At 40.8% G+C, this 24,064-nt stretch overlaps 1 protein-coding gene across 1 annotated transcript in view; it reads right to left on the bottom strand.

The window, feature by feature from the left end:
* Positions 1-24,064, bottom strand: part of PGM5 (phosphoglucomutase 5) — a 174,866-nt gene that overhangs the window by 131,771 nt on the left and 19,031 nt on the right. Inside the window, exons 2-6 of the mRNA XM_059656830.1 lie at positions 17,459-17,621; positions 14,206-14,352; positions 9,734-9,859; positions 5,630-5,820; positions 4,888-5,042 (exon numbers count right to left, since the gene is read on the bottom strand). Of these exons, the coding sequence (XP_059512813.1) occupies positions 4,888-5,042; positions 5,630-5,820; positions 9,734-9,859; positions 14,206-14,352; positions 17,459-17,621 (782 nt within the window). The remainder of the gene's footprint in view (positions 1-4,887; positions 5,043-5,629; positions 5,821-9,733; positions 9,860-14,205; positions 14,353-17,458; positions 17,622-24,064) is intronic.

Genomic DNA, 24,064 nt, shown 5'->3' with positions numbered 1-24,064 from the left:
GGGATCTCAATACCAGATATCAAGTTGTATTACAAAGCCACTGTTCTCAAAACTGCCTGGTACTGGCACAAGAATAGGCATATAGATCAATGGAATAGAATAGAGACCCCAGAAATCAGCCCGAACCAATATGCTCAATTAATATTTGACAAAGGAGTCAAGAACATACAATGGAGCCAAGATAGTCTCTTCAATAAATGGTGCTGGGAAAATTGGACAGATATATGCAAGAAAATGAAACTAGACCACCAACTTACACCATACACAAAAATAAACTCAAAATGGATACAGGACTTAAATGTACGACGGGAAACCATAAAAATTCTAGAAGAATCCAAAGGCAACAAAATCTCAGACATATGCCGAAGCAATTTCTTCACTGATACAGCTCCTAGGGCACTTGAAACTAAAGAAAAAATGAACAAATGGGACTACATCAAAATAAAAAGCTTCTGCACAGCAAAAGAAACCATCAACAAAACAACGAGAAAACCCACTGTGTGGGAAAACATATTTGCCAATGACATATCTGATAAGGGCCTAATCTCCAAAATTTATAGGGAACTCATACAACTTAACAAAAGAAAGATAAACAATCCAATCAAAAAATGGGCAAAGGACCTAAATAGACACCTTTCAAAAGAGGACATCCAGAAAGCCAAGAGACATATGAAAACATGCTCAAAATCACTAATCATCCGAGAGATGCAAATCAAAACAGCAATGAGGTACCATCTCACACCTGTCAGACTGGCTATCATCAACAAATCAACAAACGACAAGTGCTGGAGAGGATGTGGAGAAAAAGGAACACTTGTGCACTGCTGGTGGGAATGCAGACTGGTGCAGCCACTATGGAAGACAGTATGGAGTTTCCTTAAAAAACTGAAAATGGAACTCCCATTTGACCCTGTGATCCCACTTCTAGGAATATATCCCAAGAAACCAGAAACACCAATCAGAAAGGATATATGCACCCCTATGTTCATAGCAGCACAATTCACCATAGCTAAGATCTGGAAACAGCCTAAGTGCCCATCAGTAGATGAATGGATTAGAAAACTGTGGTACATCTATACGATGGAATACTATGCTGCTGTAAAAAGAAAGGAACTCTTACCATTTGCAACGTCATGGATGGAACTGGAGAGCATTATGCTAAGTGAAATAAGCCAGTCAATAAAGGAAAAATACCACATGATCTCACTCATTCATGGACAATAGAGACCATTATAAACTTTTGAACAATAATAGATACAGAGGCAGAGCTGCCTCAAACAGATTGTCAAACTGCAGCGGGAAGGCCGGGGAGGGTTGGGGGGCAGGAGGTAGGGGGGTAAGAGATCAACTAAAGGACTTGTATGCATGCATATAAGCATAACCAATGGACATAAGACACGGGGTGATAGGGGAGGCTAGGGGACTGTCTAGGGCGGGGGGATAAAATGGATACATATGTAATACCCTTTGTAATACTTTAAGCAATAAAAAAAAAATAAAAAAAATAAATAAATAAAACACAACACAAAACAACAACAACATAGAATCATATACCCTTCTCTTTGGTGCTGCTAGGCAAGAATTTTAAACTGAGGTGGATCATCATGGACTTGATATCACTATCACCTGAGGAAAAGAAATAAAGTAGGGGACATCCAAAAGGTGTGTGATTATTTTCCCATCTTTTGGAAGAATACAAGATCAGTTTACAAAAATTTGTTGTATATCTAAATTACTAGCAGCAAAACACTGGACAATTAAATCCATTAAACTATTCCATTTACAATAACATTAAAATATATAAAAATACTCAGGAATAAATTTAAAGAAAAATTAGGTAAGATCTCTACACTAAACTATAACACATCTGTATGAAAAAGTAAACTCAAATGTATGCACGAGAAATTAATTAAAACTAAATAAATTAAAAGACATGCCACATTCCTGGACTGGAAATTTCAGTATTATTAAAATGCAATTTTTCCCAAATTGCTCCATAGATTTAACACAATCCCAATCAAAATCTCAAACAGGCTTTTGTAAAAATTGACAAGTTGATACTAAAATGTATACAGAAATGCAAAGGACCTAGAGCACACACTTTTTTTTTTTTTGTTAAGGACAAAGAAGAAAAAGTGTTGGAGGAGTCACTTGATTGCAGTATTTACTTTAAAACTTCAGTAATAAAAAAATAAATAAAACTTCAGTAATCAAGGCAATGTAATATTGACATAAGGATAGACAAATAAATCAATGGAACAGAATAGAGAATCCTCTAATAAACCCACATATATATGATCAACTGATTTTTAACAAAGGTACCAAAGGAAAAGAAAATGCCTTTCAATTTAGGGTTATAATAAATGGATATGGGGGAAAAGTAAACTTTTTGTCTCCTGCCTTACACCACACACAAAAATTGATTCAAAATCATCAAGACTTAAAAATATCAAAATTAAAACTGCAATGATTCTAGAAGAAAACAAAGGAAATAATCTTCTGACCTTGGGGTAAGAAAAGATTTCTTTTTTTTTTTTTTTTTTTTGTCAGTTTTAAGAGATGATTTATTTATTTATTTATTTATTTATTTATTTTTTATTAGTTAAGGTATTACAAATGTGTCCTCATCCCCCCCATTAACCCCCAACCTCCCCCCCCCCCACGCAAACTCATGCTCCCATCCCCCCGTTGTCCATGTCCATTGGTTTGGCTTATATACATGTATACAAGTCCTTCTGTTGATCTCTTCCCCTTACCCCCGCCCTCCCCTACTTTCCTTGTGGGGATTGATAGCCTGATTGCTGTTTCTCAGTCTTTGGGTCTGTCCCTTTTCATCAGTCTATGTTGTTCTCTATAATCCACAAATGAGAGAGATCATGTGGTATTTATCTTTCTCTGACTGGCTTATTTCACTTAGCATAATGCTCTCCAGTTCCATCCACGCTGTTGCAAAAGGTAAAAGTCCCTTCATTTTTATAGCAGCATAGTATTCCATTGTGTATATGAAGAAAAGATTTCTTATAGAGGACAAAAAAATATATACTAACCAAACAAGAAAAACATGATAAATTGAAGTTCATTAAAATTTAAAAGTTATACACATCAAAAGATACCATTAAGAATATGAAAAGGCAAGCACCAGGCATGGAGAAAATATTTGTAATACATATATCTCACAAAAGCCTTATTATCCATAATATATAAAGAATTTCTATAAGTTAATAACAAAAAGACAAACAACCCAATTTTTTAATTGAGTAAATACATTGAGTTACTAAAATGAACAATAAGCATATGAAAATAAGCACATCATCACTAGAGATGAAGATGATACAAATCTAAACCGAAATAAATGCATCTTATACTCACCAGATGGTTAAAATAAAAAAGACAACACCAAATGATAATAATGATATAAAGCATCTAGAACTCTCATAGACTGCAATTAAGAGTGTAAAAATGGAAAATTGTTTGGCAGTTTCTTGAAAAATTAAACATATGTCAACCTACAATCAGTATTCTAATCCTAGATATTTATCCAGGAAAAACGAAGATGTGTCCACAAAAAAACTTGTATAAAAATGCTCATCACAGCAGGATTCACAATAGCTAGTGACTGAAAACAACCCAAATGTCCAGCAACAGGAGACTGGAAAAATACATTGTGATCTATTCATCCCTTGGTATACTACACAGCAACAAAAAGGAATGAACTACTAACTCATGCAATGACTTTGGAAAATACATTTTCCAAAACTCACTGAATAGTACTCTTAAGATGACTCATTTCACTGTATGTAAATTTTACCTCATGAATAAATGAATAACACCATAAGGAAATAACCACACCAATCCAGAAGGTTGGATTCTGCAGGACAACTGGTCAGGTCTCCTCAAAAATCACTGTCATTAAGTACAAGAGAAAAGGATTGTGCTAAATTATAAAAGACTTAAGGGACATAGCAACCAGATGCAATGTATGGTCTTGTATGATCTTGCTTTGAGCAACAAATCCATTAAAGACATTTTGGGGACACCTAGGGGAAATGTGAATATAATCTTGGTTTTAGGTGACATAAAATATATTAATACAAAGCTGAAGATTGTTGATGGAAAAGGAAAAACAAGTTATCAGGCATTTCAAATCACTTTTTGGTATTACCAAAAAGCAATTATATGATGTATTACACATATTATATATTATGCATTTATATATGATTATAATTACTTATGTATATTATATATGTATAGAAGGAGACCCTATAGCAAATACACATTTTCTATTAACATAGGTAACTCAGGGAAAGGGATATGATGTTTGCATTTACTTATTTGTTGTGTCTTCTAACTTTCCAACAAGTACTGCTTCCATATTAATATATGCTGCTTGAAAATATTAGACTCTGAAATTCCTTGTTTTACAAGACACAACAAACCTATAATTGATCATCCCTACTTTTACAAACCTAATAAGAATACAAGCCAGCAGGTTAACATATTATCTGACCTGAAAACCCATGTTCTTTTCACACCTCACTTACATATTGTTTTAATACTAAATAATTAATTACTAATTGTTTTATTTATGAAGTATTTATTATGTACCAGGCACTCTGTTAAATGTTTTACATGAAACACCTCTCTCCTACCTCATAACAATCTATGTAAGGATGATACTATTATTATCCTCATATCCCACAACTAAGAAGTGACAGGACCAAGAATCAAATTCAGCCCACCTGGTTCTACATTTTCCTACCCAGGAACTTGTCTCTAAGTTCCACAAGTTCCCAACAGAGTATGGAAGAATGAGTCATCGCTAGCGGGAAAGCAAACATTGATATCAGGGCCTACCATGAAGTTTTTCACAATGATATCCTTGCTTACCTGTCCAGGGCCGTGCTGGTGGGCATACTCCTCCCAAACCCTCGGACTCCCATCTGACGGAAATACGGAATGCAAGAGAGGTTGGCAGCAATGATGGCCAGGGAGTCAGAAGGGCTCACAAAGAAGCCATTTTGGCCTAGGATCATATAACGATCCTGTGGGAAAGAATGTATGAAAATGATCAGACAGATGCAACTGCTACTAGCAGCCCACTCCCATAATCACCACTTTACTGCCATCATATATTTAAAACAACTTGAATGAGGCCAAAGAGGGCATGGGAAACCTTCTTTTAAATCCCTGAATATTGTAGGCCCCAAGATCTTGACGCAACTAAGAATGTGTCACAACTATTGAAATGTGGATGGCTACCTCAGGTTTCAGTAGCCTCCATATCCTAATTCACATAGTCCCCCAAACATAATAGAAAACAGGGGTGACAGCTAAACCAGCTGGTTTCTTAACATGGTACTTTCAACAAAACCAGCCATAAATAAAGATTTATTGCATGAATATTTTTTTAAAAGAAACAACCTTCTCATAACATAATGTTTACCAGGAACTAAGAACAGTAATGGCTAAGTTGCAATACTTATTAAACAGAAGAGCAGACACAGTGCTAGTTAGAGTTCATATGCCCCATACATGTCGGCCCCAGATGGGTTCATTAATTCTCTGGTTTCCAATGCTTGGTTCATTAACATGGCAAAAGGGTCAGCAGGCAAAAAACATTTCTGCTTACCCCATCAGCATCAAATGCAGCTCCAAATCCATATTCCCCTCCTTTCATAGCTTCCAGAAGGGTCGTTGCATATGTCAAGTTTGGATCAGGATGCTGCCCACCAAAATCTTCCAGGGGAACACAGTTTATTGCAGAATTGGCTGGGGCTCCTAGCTCATCACACAGGACTTTTCTCACATAGGGTCCCATAACTAAAAAAAGATACACAGCAATGTAAAATCTTTGCAGAACCCCCACCATAACCACCACCACCAAGAGTGTTTTATTAGAACAAGGATGACTATTTAGTAACAACAAATATATATAAATTCTACCAGCTTTCTCAAGACACAACAAGAATAATATTTACATCAATTACTATTCACTGAGCATCTACTACGTGCCAGTTAGCTTGTTAGGCACAGAGAAGATCTATTCAATAATCCAGTTACATGAAACTTTTCTCCAAAACTTTTCCAAACTTTTGTTAGAAAGAAATCAACTATTTAATAATGATTCACTGTCTTTTGCTTTTTATGTATTAAAAGCTTTAGCTAAATATATGCAAAAGCACTAAAAGGCTCTAGCAATGTTCTTTATCTCTGCAATTGTTGTAACTCTGCCAAGTGTATAATTAAACACTGTAGACCACTGAAGCATATAAAACTAAGCACATTTTATAAAATAAATGCTGATGAATAGAGTTTTCCAGTTAAACACATTATTTATGGATTGCCTAACATGAAATTCCCATAGAAATGGAGGGGATCATATTTAAGGGACTCAAAGCACATGGTTCCTGCATTGCTGGGTTCTTAATCTAGTAGTGGTATGAGTCAAATCTACAGGTGAGCAACTACAATGGTAAGACAAGCACAATTCATGTGTATTTATAAAATCATCAGATTGAATGGCTTAAGAAAAACAATGGCCACAGGTAAGGCTTCCAGAAGGAGACAGCATTTCTGCATGGACTTGAAGGAAGAACATAAATTTGATAGGGGTGAGGAAGGAGATGCCATCCAAATGAAAAGAACATTATCAGTAAGGAAATAGAGCCTAAGACAGAATACACAGCATGTTTGGAGACCAGCAGGTAATTCTGTTAGCTGAAATTTATGAAAAGGATTGCTTTCCATTTATTCTTCATTAATATAATACAAATCTCAAATAGTGAGGCAGCTCTTGATTTTTCTTGCCCAGCACTCATTTCCCCTTCCTCTAGTAGCAACATTTTGGGTTTCCTTGGAAGAGTTTACCCCTTTCCCATCTCAGTTCATGTGATCTGGGTATGGCTAAGTCCTACTTCTCCAAAAGCTGGGGAGGTGACTGAGATCTGCCCAATCAGTGTCCTTCATTCCTCTGCCAGAATGATGATTCAGAGATGGGCACATAGCTAGGCAGTGAGGCTCAAACCCAGAAATATTACTCAAACTATTTAGAAAGAGAAGCTTTCTTTCCTCTGGCCAGATAACACTAAGGAAAGAACCTGAAAGATCCTTTCCTGTGGATATGACCAGCCTAATTGGAAAGAACAAAACAGCCCAGACAGAAGGCCTTAAAGTCCACGGAGGATAAGCTCCACACATGGGCTCAGAGAGCCCAACAGATTTTTAGTACCTCACTTCTAAACATGTCAGAGAGCCAAGGATCACCAAACTTTTGAGGAATGCATTTAACATGAGACTAAAACAGAGTAAAGAGCAATCTGAAGGAAACAGAAACTATACAGAGAAGAAAACTTCTAAAATATGTGTCAGTAATCTATACTAATAAAAGGGTAATATGCTAATTAGGGAGGACGTCCATCCAGACAAAGCCACAGCGGCTGCGAGGCCTGGGGCTCAGGCAGCCATGAGCTCCACCGCCTGCGAGGCCCAGGGCTTAGGCCTTGCAGCCACCATGGCCGGCAGTGGCAGTAGCAGCAGGGTGATGGAGGCGGCGCCTTCCCCTGATCAGCATGGTAGCCTACCGCAGAGGGAGGCCAGATTGCGGCTTAGGGCTGACTTAAGCTGTCAGTAGGACATCCCCTGAGGGCTCCCAGACTGTGAGAGGGGGCAGGCCAGGCTGCCCCTGCCTCCAATGCACAAATTTTCGTGCACCGGGCCTCTAGCATCCTAATAGAGATCAACAAGTTATGTTAGAATGGCTAACACTGAAAAGACTAACAATACTAAGCATTGATAAGGACACAGAAAAACTGGAGCCCTCATATATTCCTGGTAATATAAATGATACAGCCACTCTGGAAAATAGTTGGGCAGTTTCTAGGTATTTATCCAAGACAATGAAATCCTATCTCCCTACAAAGACTTGTTCACAAATGTTTGTAGCAGCTTTGTTTATAATGGCCAAAACCTAGAAATAACCCTAATTACATGAACTGGTGATAGATAAACAAATAGTACTACCCTACAATGCACAACTACTCAGTCAAAATAAGGAATAACTGCTAATACACACAACACCATGAAAGCATCTCTGAAACATTATGCTGACTGAAAGAAGCCTGAAGAAAAAAGTGACATATTACATGGGGCCTTCTGAAAAAGGCAAAATTATGTAGGCAGAGAGCAGATGAGTGATTGCCAGGGGCTAAGTGTTAGAGGCTGGGTTTGATTTCAAAGGGCCACAGAGGTATTTTTTGAAGGGAAATATTCTATATTTTGATTGTCATATTGGTTACATAACTATTTATATTTGTCAAACTTCATCTAACTGTATACCTACAAGGTATAAATTTTGCTGCATATATATAAATTATACCTCAGCAAACCTGACTTATTTAAAAAATATGGCATTCATGAAACATGAATAAGAAGCTATTTTAAAAAGAAATTATTTGGAAAACAAAAACAATTGGGAGAGATTAAAAATGTGATAGTGGGATTGAAAAACTTAATGGAAGAAATTGGAGATAAGTTGATTAAATTTCCCAGAAAGTATCACAAAATAAAGAGAAGATAAATGGATGGTGGTGATGTGGGGGGGGGGGGGGGCGGTGGAGAACAGGATAATGAGAATATCAGTTCTATAGGTCCAATATCTAAACAACAGCCATTCTGGAAAGGAAGGGGGGGAGGGGAGGGAAGGGGAGGGGAGGAGAAGGGAGGAGAGGGGAGGGGAGGGGAAGGAGGAAGGAAAGGAAGGAAGGAAATCATCCAAGAAGTAATTCAAAATAATTTCCCAGAATAAAAGGGCATAATTTTCCAGATTAACAGGATCCACCTCATACTGCCTGACTCTTTCAGTGGCTGAGCCTTATGGGCAATGGGCAGGGCTTAGGGTGCCCTGTGCCTTCTGCTGAGTGGGCCCAGGCATGGTGCTGGTGGCAGCCAGCCACGGTTAGCAGTGTGGCTTCTCCCACGCACTTCCAGGCCTAGCACACGTAGCTAGCTACCAACCTTGAATCACTTTGTAGCTCCTACCAGTAGCACCAGGCCAGTTACAGGCAGCAGCTGATTTTGGCCTGTACTGGAGCAGTTCCCAAGAGGCCCCAGAACCAACACACCTCGTGGCTGGCTTCAGACCACAACAAAGCACTATCCAATTAACTCCACAAGCAGCACCCCCAAACGGTGGTCTCGGCAGGCACCAGAGCCCACTGGGGCAAATCCCACTCTATAGGGTCAGCCTGAGCACAGCAGCTCATACATACCCTGTGGTCATGGCCAGTCTTCACAGCCAGTCAGCCTGAGGGTTAACCTCACCCACTGATGTGCCAATAGCAATCAAGGCTCATCTACAACAGGAGGGCACACACAACCCACACAACGGACACTCATGGAACACTGGGTTCAATGATCAGGGAGACTGTGTGCCACTGGTCCCCACAGGTCACCTAGTACATAAGGCACCCTCCTAAAACCAGGTATAGCAGATCTACCTTATTAGGAGCAAACACAGTGTGACAGCGGACTTATTTGTTCAAAGCTTTGTTTTCATTTGCATCAAACAAAGGAATTAGAGCCCTGAAGTCTACCAGAGCATTCCAAATAACTGAAAATACATATGTTATATGAATACCTACAAACGCACCATTCCTCATAATACCAGAAACCCCACATGGGTCAAGGTCTCCTTAACATTTCTTGCCCACCAAATGGTAAAAGCCCCCAAGCTTACCTCCATGCATAGCATCAACTCGGATCTTCAGTTGGCCAGGCCCAGCTAGCAAACTTTTGATGGCATTAAAGTCAAAGATGTTCCGAAGGAGATTGAGATAGATATCCACTGGGTCCACTATCTCCACTAAGGATAAAAAAGCAAAGGAAAACTGTGACCATGAAGAAGACTTGGAAGTATAAAAATGAATTACTACCTTAATATATGGATCTCTAATCATAATCCCATCATAACCCCACACATTATGTGGGAAGCCAAGTGTCCATTTACAGACAAAATCACAAACTAAGACACATTAAGATGCTATAAACTTTTCAGGTTACATGGATATAAATAGTATCAAGTTTTAAATTCTCCTTTGCAAGTAAAAAATCAACCACAAGAATAAAGTAGTTAAAACTGTGTCCTGTTTCTACCACCTCCCCCAAAAAACTGCACCCACCTCAGTGCTGAAAGGCATCTTGGCATACTCAGTGGGCTCTCCTATGGGGTTGGCCAAAGAATGACTCAGCTGGCATGAAACAAATCAAGGAGTGACCTCAGCAGTGACTCCTATTTTCCAAATGCCATTGTGCCAAACAGACTCAGGTTCGAAATTAAGGATGAGGGATATATTCCTGAGTTTGTGTGAAGTCTCTTGTGTGCCCAATCTAGTACCAATTCAAGAGTGAATGCCAGATATGAGAAATCCTCATCAAACACAAATGTACTCCAGTGTCCAACACCACCCAATGACCAGGAATCCAAAACACGTCTTTTCCATTTATTTGACAAATAAATAAAACCAGAATACATTACATTTTTCAAACTTAGTGATCATCCTATCTAATAAAAGAGAAACATGGTAATTAGCCATACATCTGCTACCCTTCCCATTGGCTAATCAGGCCAATATGCAAATTAACTGCCAGCCAAGATGGCGGCCAGCAGCCAGGCAGCTTGAAGCAAACATGAGGCTTGCTTGCTTCAGTGACGGAGGACTCCAACGTTCCCCATCTGCCGCTGCCAGCCTCTGAGCTTGCAGTTTGAAACATTGTTACAAATATAGAAGCTAAACAAAACCCCAGAAACCTGCTTTCAGCCAGCCGGGATCTCAGAGCTGGAGTTGAAACAGTGTTTCGATTATAGAACCCAAACAAACCAGATACCTGCTTTCAGCAGCCGAGGCCTAATAGCTGGAGCCAAGCCTCAGAGCTAAAGCTGGCCCAGAATAAAACAAAAAGAAAAAAAGGAGCGGTTGGGAGCTTCCGTCACCCGCCAGCCTGAAAACAGCCCTCAGCCCCTCACCCAGACTGGCCAGGCACCCCAGTGGGGACTCCCACCCTGATCCAGGACACCCTTCAGGGAAAACCAGCTGGCCCCCACCCGTGCAGCAGGCCTCTATTCTATATAGTAAAAGGGTAATATGCCTCCCAGCACCGGGATCAGCGGAGCCGAGAGGCCTCCCAGCACTGGGATCAGAGTGACAGGGGGCAGCGCCCAAACCCCCTGATCGCCCTGCTGCTCTGTGTGTGACAGGGGGCAGGGCCACAACCTCCCCATCCGCCCTGCTCTGTTCGTGACAGGGGAAAGCACCCCAACCCCCTGATCAGCCCTGCTCTGTGCCTGATAAGAGGGAGCTCCCCAACCCCCTGATTGCCCTGCGGCTCAGTGTGTGACAGGGTGCAGCGCCCCAACCCCCTGATCAGCCCTGCTCTGTGTGTGACAGGGTAAGGAGCCCCAACCACCCTGATGGGCCCTGCTCTGTGAGTGACAGGGGGCAGCGCCCCAACCCCCTGATTGGCCCTGCTCTGTGCGTGACAGGGAGTGGCGCCACAACCTCCCCATCGACCCTGCCTTGAGTGTGACAGGGGGCGGTGCCCCAACCCCCCCAATCGGCCCTACCCTGAGCGTGACTGAGGGTGGCATCGCAACCTCCCGATCCACCCTGCTCTGTGCATGACAGGGGGCGACACCCCAACTCCCCAATCGGCCCTGCTCTGAGCCCGACCAGGGGCTGCACCCAGGGATTGGGCCTGCCCTCTGCCACCCAGGAGCAGGCCTAAGTCAGCAGGGCGTTATCTCCCGAGGGATCCCCCCCCCCCCCGAGCACAAATTTTTGTGCACCGGGCCTCTAGTTACATAATAATACTCAGAAAGTACTTATCCTAGAAAAGCTCCTACTTGACTTTTATACACTAAGATTTTGTTCATGAGCCTAACTCTTTAAATTCGTTAATTCTGAAACTTACATGTGTTGTTTTTCAAAGTTTTCAAACACATGCTTCTTTGGAATCCTGAAATACCTAAACATGCACTAAGAATATTAGCAATCCACCTTTAATAATTTTCAGTAAACCCACATGCCATTTTTAATGGAAGAGATTTTAATATGTAACATGAAACTCTCTTCCTCTGGTCAAATATGCAAAATTATTTTTCCTTGCACTTAGATCAATGTACTATGTAGGTCCATTCAAATATAATGTCATTACTTTTAAAGAACACAGTTTTTAATCACATTTTGACAGGGAGAAGATACTAATCCTTAAAATAAATTAATTAAAAATTAATCTATATGAACTTAACACCTAAAAATGGTTAAAATGATAAACTTTGTTATATATATCCTATATAGTAAAGAACTAATATGCTAATTAGACCAAACAGCAGAATGAGCATCTGGACAACCTTCCGGACGAAGCCAGGCTGTGAGGGGCTGCAAGGGCTGGCCAGGGCTGCAAGGGCCGAGCCCCTTGCACGAATTTCATGCATCAGGCCTCTAGTATAACCACAATAAAATATTAATCTATAAAATAAAAAGTCATGTCTTGAATATAGTAAAAATTTTACTCATTGTAAAATATAGAATAATGTTTTTGGCAATTTCAATCTGGTACTTTAATTCTTGAACCACTTGCCTAAATACATTTGTATTTAGAGCAGATAACACACAGTACCAAACAGAAATGTAAAAAACAAGAAAACAAATAGAATTCAGTGAAATTTAAAAGTTCACTCCACAAAGTTCATGCTCTTGATCCTTTAAGGTGAAATGCCAAGGATTTATTTGTTTCCAATTAACCTAAGCCCTGCTCAACATTTAAAACAGCAAGAACATACCACAACAATTATCCCAAACAATTATGTGCACATGCTTTTGGGAAGCCAGGGGATCTCTCTACCACTTCCTGGTATCCATAGCATTTTTTAAAAAAACTCATCAAATTAGCAATGTGGCTGTGGCAATGGACATGAATCTGAGTTCATCAAAGACCTGGTCTCTTGAACAACTAAATAAAATTGTGAAGTTACAATCAATCAATCAATAAAACTTTTTCTTGATGGAACTGCCTGATTTTTCTCAGTCATCTTATTGCCCAGTTCTTCCAAGCCTAGTGGGGGGTGGGGGTGTACATGTGCATGCACATGTGTGTGCACCCCCCCACACACACACACACTGATTTGACATGCTCCCAACTAGATTAATAAAAGCAGGCTTCTGTTGCTTCCAGTAAGTATCATATGGCTTTGCATTGATTTCTGATAAGTAAACAATTAACTCAAAATCTTTCAAGAAAAATGTAAGAGTTGGCCCAAAAATGTGACCCTTGAACAGTTCATTTCAAGCTCTTCTGACCCTACAATACCATGCTGCTATGAACCAGGTATTTCATCTTTTTAGCTAAGTCAAATTACTTGTAAAACATGGGTACCATCTTAACTGTATTTAAGCTTACAGGGATACCAAATGAGTAAAAAAAGAAATATTAGCTTTATTGCTACTTGTATGACTTTGAGGAAAAAAGAAAAATATCAAGATAAAAATAAGAGGGGGGAAATGATATGCACATAAATGGCAGTAATTCTGTTATATAGTGCAATATAAAATAAAAGGTTGTAATCTGAGTATGTCAGAGGTTTTATTCATGTAACGACACAGGATACTATTTTTGACAATACCATTCTGGTTCTCTAATTTTTGAACCACTTGCCTAAATCCAGTAGGTACTTACTGAATTTGTAAAATTTACTAACACAGAGTTGGTAGAGAGCAGATAACCAGTAATTGTTCATTGAATCAAGATGAACTGCATGGTTTTATCTTCATGGGAAATTACAGCCTCACTACCATGTTGGGTCTCCCATTAATTATCTAAGGTATTTGGGCATCTCCACCTTAAGTGCTAGAAAAACAAAGACAACTTTCCACAATTCACATCCTATTCTTGGAACAATGAAAAAGTGTCAGCCCTGAAACTTTCCCTATGTGGAAAATGATGGAGAATTTGGAAAGTGGTTTTAGAAAGTTGCCAGTTCTGAATATCTTGGCTGTTCTCATTTTCCTCTACACTACATTCAGATTATATCTATTTATCAAGCGTCACTCCAAAGATTGATACTTCAATCACTTTCCCATGTACACTGCCCTGCAGAAACCAGTCAACCCACCCACAGAGTTATTCTGACTTCTTCAGAACATAGTCTATTACCTCTAAATGGTTTGAATTTGTTCTCCAGGTCAAATTCTTGTCTTCCTAGTCGAGACAGGTCGATTCGAAGATCAGGACATATAGCATATTCCTCAATTGTTTTGCTGATCTGATAGATTTTGTCTGAAACAACATCTGGTGCAGGACCTAAAATTTGAAAATCATGCATCACCAAACATAAATTTATTTAAATTTTTCATTAGAGAAATATTACCTCCTCCTCTACCAACAAGGAGAAAGATTCATTTGTTCTCTAAACAGACAACAGTCCACAGTTCAATTATTTCTTGTGTTGTATACATCCACTGAGGAAGAAATTCAGTCAGCCTCACCTATTCAATGGAGGTGCATAACCTACATGTTTGTTTGTTTGAATCTACTTCTAAGCTAGGATACATCTTCCCTAAAAATAGTTTCACACCTGCCAGGGAGGCCCGGTTATGTAATCAGCTTTATTCAGGATATGAGACACAAACAGGATATGCATTTGACAGAAGTGAGGGATTCCAGAATTAAACTGCAGCTTCCCAAGTGCACTTAGAGGGGAAAACATATGATTTCTACTCCCAGGTCTGTTGCCTCGTGGATGTGTGAATTTACCAGGGTAAATTATTTTCCCCAACTCATACTCTCTAGTGACTCCTACGTTTTTAAAATGAATTTAACTCAAAATACCCCATACATTAGTTGTAATACCACTTTAAATTAACTGAACATAAAAATAATAGTTGTCCTCCTTTAGTTTTTCTTGTCTTTTTAACTTTTATGACTTAACACAAGCCACTTTACATTTTTTGCAACAAGTCTGAGAATCAAATAAGTAGATTGAAAGATCTAAAATATAAATTATAGAGAAATAGATGGCAGATAGGGAGAGAGAGATATTAAGATAGCTTTGGGTATTCATTTCATTCACCAACTATATTTTAACTTTCTACTGAACACAAATTACTTATTGACTTATTTTATATCCCAATCCTAGAGCTGCACTGTCTGATACAATAGCCACTAGCCACATGTGGCTACTGAGCACTTGAAATATGATAGTTAATTTGAAATGTTCTATGATTATAAAATACACACAAAATTTTGAAGAGTTAGTAGAAAACTATAATACATTGTATTAATAATTTTATAGTAACATGTTGAAATAATAATATTTTGGATATATTAGGTTAAATAAAATATATTACTCATTTCACCTGTTGTTTTTTTACTTTGTTTATGTGGCTATCAGAAAAATTTAAAATACATATGTAACTCACAACCTGTTTTTATTTGACAGTACTACTTTAGGGCATAACACTGTTACTGCCTCCCAATAAATGCTCATTGAACATATGAAAAGGAATAGTCCCTAAACTCATTAAATTGTATGCATTAAATATGTGCAAGTTTTGTGTATATTAATTACACCTCAATAAAACTGGGGGTGGGGAAGGAATAGCAATAGCGCCATTCCAGTAGGTGGGAAAGAATAGAGCCTAGTAAACTGTACTGACATTCTTTTTGTCATATAGAAAAAATAAGGACCACAAAGTAATAAACATATTCCTTATCAACTTTACCCTTTTACAAAACATAAAAAGTAAATAATCTTATTTGGTTTTTGCATTTTTTTATGCAAAACTAATGCTCACCAGATTAAAGAATGCATAAATATCCCCATCTTCGGGACACCACAACATGTTATAGTGCTGTCTCTGTCAGTTTTTAAGTCTGTATTTGAGTTTTAGTGCCAAAGTACACTGATTTTTTTTTAAGTAAAACAAGTTCTACCGCATGAGATGGTAATTTTCAACCAGTCACCCACACAGATAACCTCAGAGCTCATCAGCCACCTGTGTTCCTTAACAACTTCCAAGTTCCTTGACATCTTCTACTCCAATGATTTTTTTCTTCATTTTAGTTGATGCCTGGTACAGTCATAACTTAAGTAATAATGTCTCTTGAAATCCTTCCTTCAAAAATATCAAACATGAGTATCCTTACCCCACAAATTCCTTATCTTCCTTCTATCTTACTCTGTACCTCTGCTGAGCCTGCTCTTTCTTCATCACTTAATTAATCCCAGGCCATCAGTCCATTCTAGTTTCATTGGTGTCTTATTCCAGGCAGGATCCTACGATCCACCATTTGAGCTATGCCTTTGTTAGCCCAGTAACACAAGCCAACATTTATTGAAATTTACATATACCACATCTCACACTTTATATGGAATTTGGCACTCACAAAAAGCAGATGAAGTGTTATTATTACCCTCAGTTTCCAAATGGGGAAACAGAAATTGGAAGAGGTGACCTTAACCAAGGTCACATACCTATTAATTGACAGAGGCTGGATTTGAATCTTAGTTGTCTGATGTCAGCTCAGACACTATTAACCACCACCAGCCCTCTTGATGCTCTGCCGTGCCCACCCACCTGATCATTCCCCAAACACCTACCTGCTCCCACTGCTGACACTCCCATACATTGCTGAAGGTAGTCATGGAGTTATACAGACTGCCTTATCCTAAGAATGCGGGTTTAACTTCACCCTGGTCCTCACTTCTCAAGAATCTTCAACAAATTTCCCAGAGTACCTTTTAGAAAACATCTCCATTTATCCCAGCAGTTCTCAATCTGTGGGTCACGACCCCTTTAGGGGTCGAATGACCCTTTCACAGGGGTCGCCTAAGACCATCGGAAAACACATATATAATTACATATTGTTTTTGTGATTAATCACTATGCTTTATGTTCAATTTGTAACAATGAAAATACATCCTGCATATCAGATATTTACATTACGATTCATAACAGAAGCAAAATTATAGTTATGAAGTAGCAACGAAAATAATTTTATGGTTGGGGGTCACCACAACTTGAGGAACTGTATTAAAGGGTCGCGGCATTAGGAAGGTTGAGAATCACTGATTTATCCCAAAACCCGTCTCTATTCTTGCCTCGTGAATTTAGCAGGCAACCTTTCTTCTTACTTCTTTTCGAACAGACATAGGCAACTATTCCCAAAACTTCCATTCGCACCCCTCAAAGTTGCTTCTTTCCCCATAATCACTTGAGCCAATCCTTGATATTCCATTGGTTCTGTTTCTCTGGAGGTCCCTGACTAATACAAGCACCTCACTAGATTTTTCTGAGCTACTTCCTCTCTGCCCTGTTTGTCAACCATCAGGAGGTCATTGTAAGACTGTGGTAACATAAAGGAGGAAAGAGATCATGATGATTAAGGCATATTCTGAACCACATACCTCCATTGGCAACATTAAACTTCACTCCAAACTCTCCCCCGGGTCCTCCAGGGCAGTGGCTGGCTGTCAGGATAATTCCACCAGCTGCCTTGATCTTTCTGATAATGCAGGAAACAGCAGGTGTCGACAAGATGCCATTCTGTCCAATAATCAGTCGTCCAATCTAGACCAGCCAGGAAAAAAAAAAAACAATCCTAATACATGGGATTGAAGTACATTTCAACAGGAAAGTGCCCCAGGCTCTACTAACACACAGTAAATCACCTGGCCAAAGGAACTGAGTGGGCAGGTGTGAGGGGAGAGGGAAAGAAGACAGAGCTTGGGCATTTTCTCTTCTGCCCAATGTCTCCAAGACCATTTGAGACACCCATATCTAGCAGTCATATAATTAATCTGTAAATTGGAACTGTCTCATTGATCTTCAGTAGTTTGAAACATCTGCTTTTGATGACCAAAGGGTTAGTTTGAACCACACAAGAAGTTCTTAGTTGCTGGCTCCAAAAATGTACATTAACATGCTAGAAATTACAAGAAAAAAAGAAATGGAGCATTTCTATGCTTCATCCCATTCTCTGCCTCAGCATAAGTTCATACAGGAGGGGACCTGATTTATATAGTCTTGTTGTCAGTGGGCATATTTTAACTGGACTTGGAACAACCCTCTTCTGAAGGCAGGAAGTCTAGACCTTGTGACAGCTGTGCTGAGGATGTTGGGGACACTACCCAATCGTGTGCGAGGCAGAGATCTTTAAGTCATCCATTAGTGTGGCCAGACTTTTTCTATAGCTATAAAACTAACTTTTAAAAAAGAATACAGCTCTGCAGAGTATTACTTGGTATGCTTTGTTTTAAAATAGGACCCAATGTCATCCAATCCAGCAGCTCTCAAATTTTGCTACAAATTAGAATCACTAATGAAGCCTAGAAAATTCACCTTACTCTAATTCACCATACTGCATCCCAGTCTAATTATATTGGAACCTTCGGGAAGAAGGGAGGTATCCAGGAGTTTGTAGTTTTTGGGGTGATTCCAATGCTCAAACAAGCTATGTGATCAAACCACCTCATCACTCATAGCACCAGCAGCATGAGCATCACCTATGAGCTTGGTAGAAATGCAGAATTTCAAGGCCCACTCAAGACCTACTGAATAAGTATCAGTATCTTAACAGGATCCCCTTTCCTCCTTCCAGATAATTCATTCATTCATTAAAGTTTGAGAAGTATTGATGTAGCCCACAAACCAAGGCAAGCTTTAGCATCCAGCTCAACAGCAGTTAGCCTGGCATCCAAAATAACATGGCTAGAGGTAGGTCATTGGCCAAATATGACAGTGAGGGAAGATACAGAAAAAATATACCCTATAGCGAGCAAACACAAGAACTCCAAAAACAAAGCACTCTTGGGATGACTTAGTATGGAAAAGACCCACATACCACAACATCTCCATAGTATATTTTTGAGTGGATGCAGCAGCTTATAAACAAACTAGAGGCTCAGTGCACGAAATTCATGCATTGGGGGGGGGGGTTGTCCCTCAGCCCAGCCTGCACCCTCTTCAATCTGGGACCCCTCAGGGGATGTCCGACTGCTGGCTCCCAACCGCTCACCTGCCTGCCTGCTGATTGCCCCTAACCACTCCTGCCTGCCAGCCTGATTGCCCCCTAACCACTCCCCTGCCAGCCCAATCGCCCCCAACTGCCCTCTCCTGCCAGCCCGGTCACCCCCAACTGTCCTCCCTTGCTGGCTCAGTCGCCCCAACTGCCCTCTCCTGTTCACCTGGTCGCCCCTAACTGCCCTCCCCTGACGGCCATCTTGTGACCACATGAAGGCGGCCATCTTGTGCAAGGGTGTGATGGTCAATTTGCATATTATCTCTTTATTATATAGGATAAATATAATAATAATAACAATTATTGGATACTTAATAGGAAGGGAGACAGCAGAATTCTATGACAGAAAATAATGGAGTGTCAATTTTAATAACAACAATAATAATAATAGCTAAGGGAGCTTGGATTTTATTCTAAGTACAATGGGAATCCATCAAACGGTATTAAGCAATGGAAGTGATCTGATACCATTTACATTTTAAAAGATCATGGACTGAGCAATTCAGATGATCTTGTTAAAAAGCAAGTTCTACCTTGTCAGCAAAACATTCCCATGACTTTTCTTGTTCCCCACCAACCCAAGGTAAAGCCAAAGTCTTCATCATAGATTCCAAGGCCCTACATGATCTGGTCCCCATGGCCTGCCATTTCCCTCCCACTCCCTGCTTCAGCCACAGTGGCTGCTTTGCTGTTCCTCAAACACACCAAGCATGGGCTTTGCCTTCTTTTCCTCCACTTAGAGCACTCTTACCCAAGTATTCACATGCCTCCTCACTTCTGTCCAATATAATCAGAGATAGCACTATTGACAGCTGTATATAATACAGCACCCATTAGTCCTTAATTCCCATACAGGTCTCTGTTTACTTTACCCTGCTTTATTCTTCTGTATTACACATATTATCATCTAATATCTTCCAATTTATGTATTTTCCCACTATATATAAGTTCTAAGGACTTTGTTTAGTCACTGCTATATATTTTAAAATTCTAAAACAAACTTAGCATGTAAGTACAAGATAAATATGTTGAATGAATTGAAAAAAATGAGTGAATGATGAATGAATGGCTGCTATATGGAAAATGCATTGGAGAGTAACAAGAGCAGAAGGAGAAAGATCAGATGAAAGGCTATTATAGCAGAGCTGATTGTGAATAATGTCTTGGATTAGGCTAGAGACAATAGAGATGAAGATAAGTGATTATATATGAGATATATTTTTGGAAGGAGAATAAATAGAAGACGTGTGTGGAATGAAATATGAAAGAGAGGAGCTCTGGTAGCCAACTTCCAAGATAGCTCCCAATGATCCCTTCTTCTGGAATTCATGCCTCTGGGCAGTCCCCTTCCACAATGAATGAGGCAGATCTGGGTGATTAGAACATTGAAGAGGGAGAGTGTGTGACTTCCTAGAGGAGGCTGTAAATGCCTCTTCTGCCTTGCTCTCTTGGATTGTTCCCTCTGGAAGATACCAGTCAGCATGTCATGAAGACACCACACAAGAAGCTCTGTGTAGACCTCCTACCAATTGCCAGCACCAACTTGCCAGCGTGGAGGTGAGCCATCTTGCAGTGTATCCTCCAGCCCCCAGTCAAGCCTTCACATGACAAAGCCCCCACCAATATATGACTGTGACCTCATTAGAGTCCCCAAGTCAGAACAACCCACCTTCTGTCTCTCAAACACTGTAAAAAATAATATTTATTGTTTTAAGCCACTAAATTTTATGGTAATTTCTTGCACAGCTTTCTACCTTTAGATTTGGATGAATGCTGGTGCCGTGTATTAAGACAGGAAAGACATAGGACGATAATTACATTCATATTATTATCCAGAGCCATAATAAATTATGTTCTACATGCTCTTGTTAAAATTTATTTGGTCACTCAACTCATTTTATTATTACACACAATGTAGAAGACCGTACAGATACAATAATGAATACAAGTTAGTAACTTCCCTCAAGTGTGTGGTTTCAAGAACCTGAAAAAGTATTTTAACTTTTATTCATTGATTTCTATATATCCTATCTTTTAGAATTAATATTTTTTTACAACACATCATCTGTATATTGTATTGTGTTTTCAACACCCAAAGTCAAGTCTCCTTCCATCACCATCTATTCCCCCTTTACTCTCTTCTACCTCCCCCAACTCCACTTTCTCTCTGGCACTGATGTCTGTGTCTCAGGTTTTTCTCGCTTAATTCCTTCATTTTTTTCACCAAGCCCCCAAGCCCCCTCCCCTCTGACAGCTGTCAGTCTGTTCTTGACATCTATGAGTCTGTTTCTATTTTGTTTGTTAGTTCATTTTGTTCATTAGATTCCAGATATAAGTGAAATCACATGGTACTTGTCTTTCTCTGACTGGCTTCTTTCACTTAGCATAACACTCTCCAGGTCCATCCATGCTATGTAAAAGGGTAAGATTTCCTCTTTTTTACAAACAAGTAATATTCCATTATGGTGATTATCAGAGGGAAAGGATGCTGGGGGAGGTAGAAGAGGGGAAAGGGAAGATAACTGGTGATGGAAGGAGACTTGACTTGGGGTGGTGAACACACAATACAATATACAGATTATGTATTATAGAATTGTACTAAAGCAGTGATGGCAAACCTATGACATGCGTGTCAGAGGTGACACACAAACTCATTTTTTTTGGTTGATTTTCCTTTGTTAAATGGCATTTAAATATATAAAATAAATATCAAAAATATAAGTCTTTGTTTTACTATGGTTGCAAATATCAAAAAATTTCCATATGTGACACAGCACCAGAGTTAAGTTAGGGTTTTTCAAAATGCTGACACGCAGAGCTCAAAAGGTTCGCCATCACTGTACTAAAGAAACATATACAATTTTATTAACTAGTGTCACTGCAATAAATAAACAAATTCAATTTAAAAGTTAGTTTTAGGCCCTAACCGGTTTGGCTCAGTGGATAGAGCGTCGGCCTGCGGACTGAAGGGTCCCAGGTTCAATTCTGGTCAAGGGCATGTACCTTGGTTGCGGGCACATCCCCAGTAGGGAGTGTGCAGGAGGCAGCTGATCGATGTTTCTCTCTCATAGATGTTTCTAACTCTCTATCCCTCTCCCTTCCTCTCTGTAAAAAAAAATCAATAAAATATATTTTTAAAAAAATCTCCATGTGTTTCCCCCTACTCAGCCTCTCTTTAAAAAAAGAAAGTTAGTTTTAGTGTCCCTGGCTAGCTAAGTGTGTGCACTATGTATTTCAATTTATTTCAGCCCAACATGAGGCTTGGGTCTGGCTTTCTCCCACAAATGATCCCCAAGGACTCTGGAGGCCATGGTACTTCTTGGTGCAGTGTGGTTACTGCTCAGTGTAGTGAGGTCACTGATCTTGTCAGAAAGTGAGGTCACTGCTCTTCCTGAGGAGATGCCTGGGGTAGGGGACCCAGGGGTGACCTCACTTCTTCACAATGCCCAACAGAACCTGGACCCCTAGTAACAGGCAGCCACATTCTATAACTGCCACTTCCCATCTCATTTGGATAGAGACATTGGAAAGGACACCATGTTTTCATGTTGTCTCCCCCCATGTTCCGAGGCCGGGGCCTCGAGAGAGGCAATGATGAGAGTATGTTCCACAGCAGTCACTGCTGGTTCAGGGCTTAGCCCAGACACTTATTGCCCTTGACACGGTTGAAGCCAGAGGTAACACAGGGAGGTCCTGGGCGGTATTGTGTGGGCCAGGGCACCACTCTGATCCTAATGAGCAGCCCGATGTCCCCTCCGTGTGTGTGTGTGTGTGTGTGTGTGTGTGTGTGTGTGTGTGTGTACAGAAGGGGAGGTCACACAGAAAGGGCCTGCCAGGAGCAGGAACAGGTGGGGGTAGGGGAGGTCAGAAGCCTGGTGGACAAGTCATGTTCACACCCCAGGTCAAGGCTCACTGGGTGGGTGTGGAGTGTGGTGGCGCCCTCTGCCCGAGGTCTATCCCAAGCCCTGGAGGTGACTCTCATTTCCCCTGAGTGGAGGTCTGTGCAGACACAGGGCTGGGCCTGATCCAGGAGCAGAAGGTCCAGTGGGCAGGAGGATCAGCGACTAGGGCAGGGCAGGCCTTCAGAACTCTGGATTGGCTGCTGGTCACTGTCACTGCAGAGCTCAACTGAAGTCACAGAGGAGCAGCAGCTGGTCCATGAAGACCACAGCCCTTCCTTCACCATTGAGGGGCAGGTGGACCATACTACTGAGGGCCAGAGCAGGCCCGCAGTGCATGTGGCCAGCTGGGGGTCTGGGGAGCCAGGGACTTTGAGTGCCCAGAGATGGAGTCCTCATCAGAAGGCCATCAGGTTCCGCAGACCTCCGTCCTGGAAGCTGCTCAATCAGCAAAGGCGGATCGCACTTTGCAACTCCTTCCTGGAGCCCCCCAGGCTCCGTAAGAGGTTCCCAATGTGTGATGCCTACCTGGAACACCAGGCCCATGTGAATCACACTGGGCCAGAGGACCTGCAGCCCCAGGGGGCAGAGCCCAAGGGTGAGGAGGTCTGGGTGGGCTAGGAGGTGGAGGTGCATGCGAGCTTATGGGGAGGGCTCAGTGCCAGACACACAGGGAGCACCCCCAGAGACTGGCCAGGGGCAAAGCCTGGCTCCAGACCACCCACCTGCTGGAGTGCAGGTGGGGAGCATGTCCTGTGGTGGGTCCTGGGCTGTGGCTTCTCTGGAAGGCTCTGGCTTCTGTTATGTCCTTGGGGGGAGGAAAGGGCATATGGAAAAGCAGGCACAGGGGTGATATTTTCTCCTCTCATAGTCCCAGCACCGGCCCAGGAGGCAGAGGAGGCTCCTACAGTAACACCTGAAGTCCAGACAGAGGAGCTTGATGGAAGCTACAGAGGTCCTCTACACCTCCAGCAGCTATTCCAGCTATAGCTGTGGAGCCAGAGCCGGCCTGGGAAGAACCTACAGACATGACTGACCCCACCACCCCTGGATGAGGAACCCTCCGTGGAACCTGCCCTGGGTCCTGCTTCAGG

The sequence above is a fragment of the Myotis daubentonii genome, chromosome 11 (genome assembly GCF_963259705.1).
Source record: "Myotis daubentonii chromosome 11, mMyoDau2.1, whole genome shotgun sequence".
NCBI classification, from domain to species: Eukaryota; Metazoa; Chordata; class Mammalia; order Chiroptera; family Vespertilionidae; genus Myotis; species Myotis daubentonii.
The sequence above is the reverse complement of the archived record's forward strand: the minus strand, read 5'-3'. Positions and strand labels throughout refer to the sequence as shown.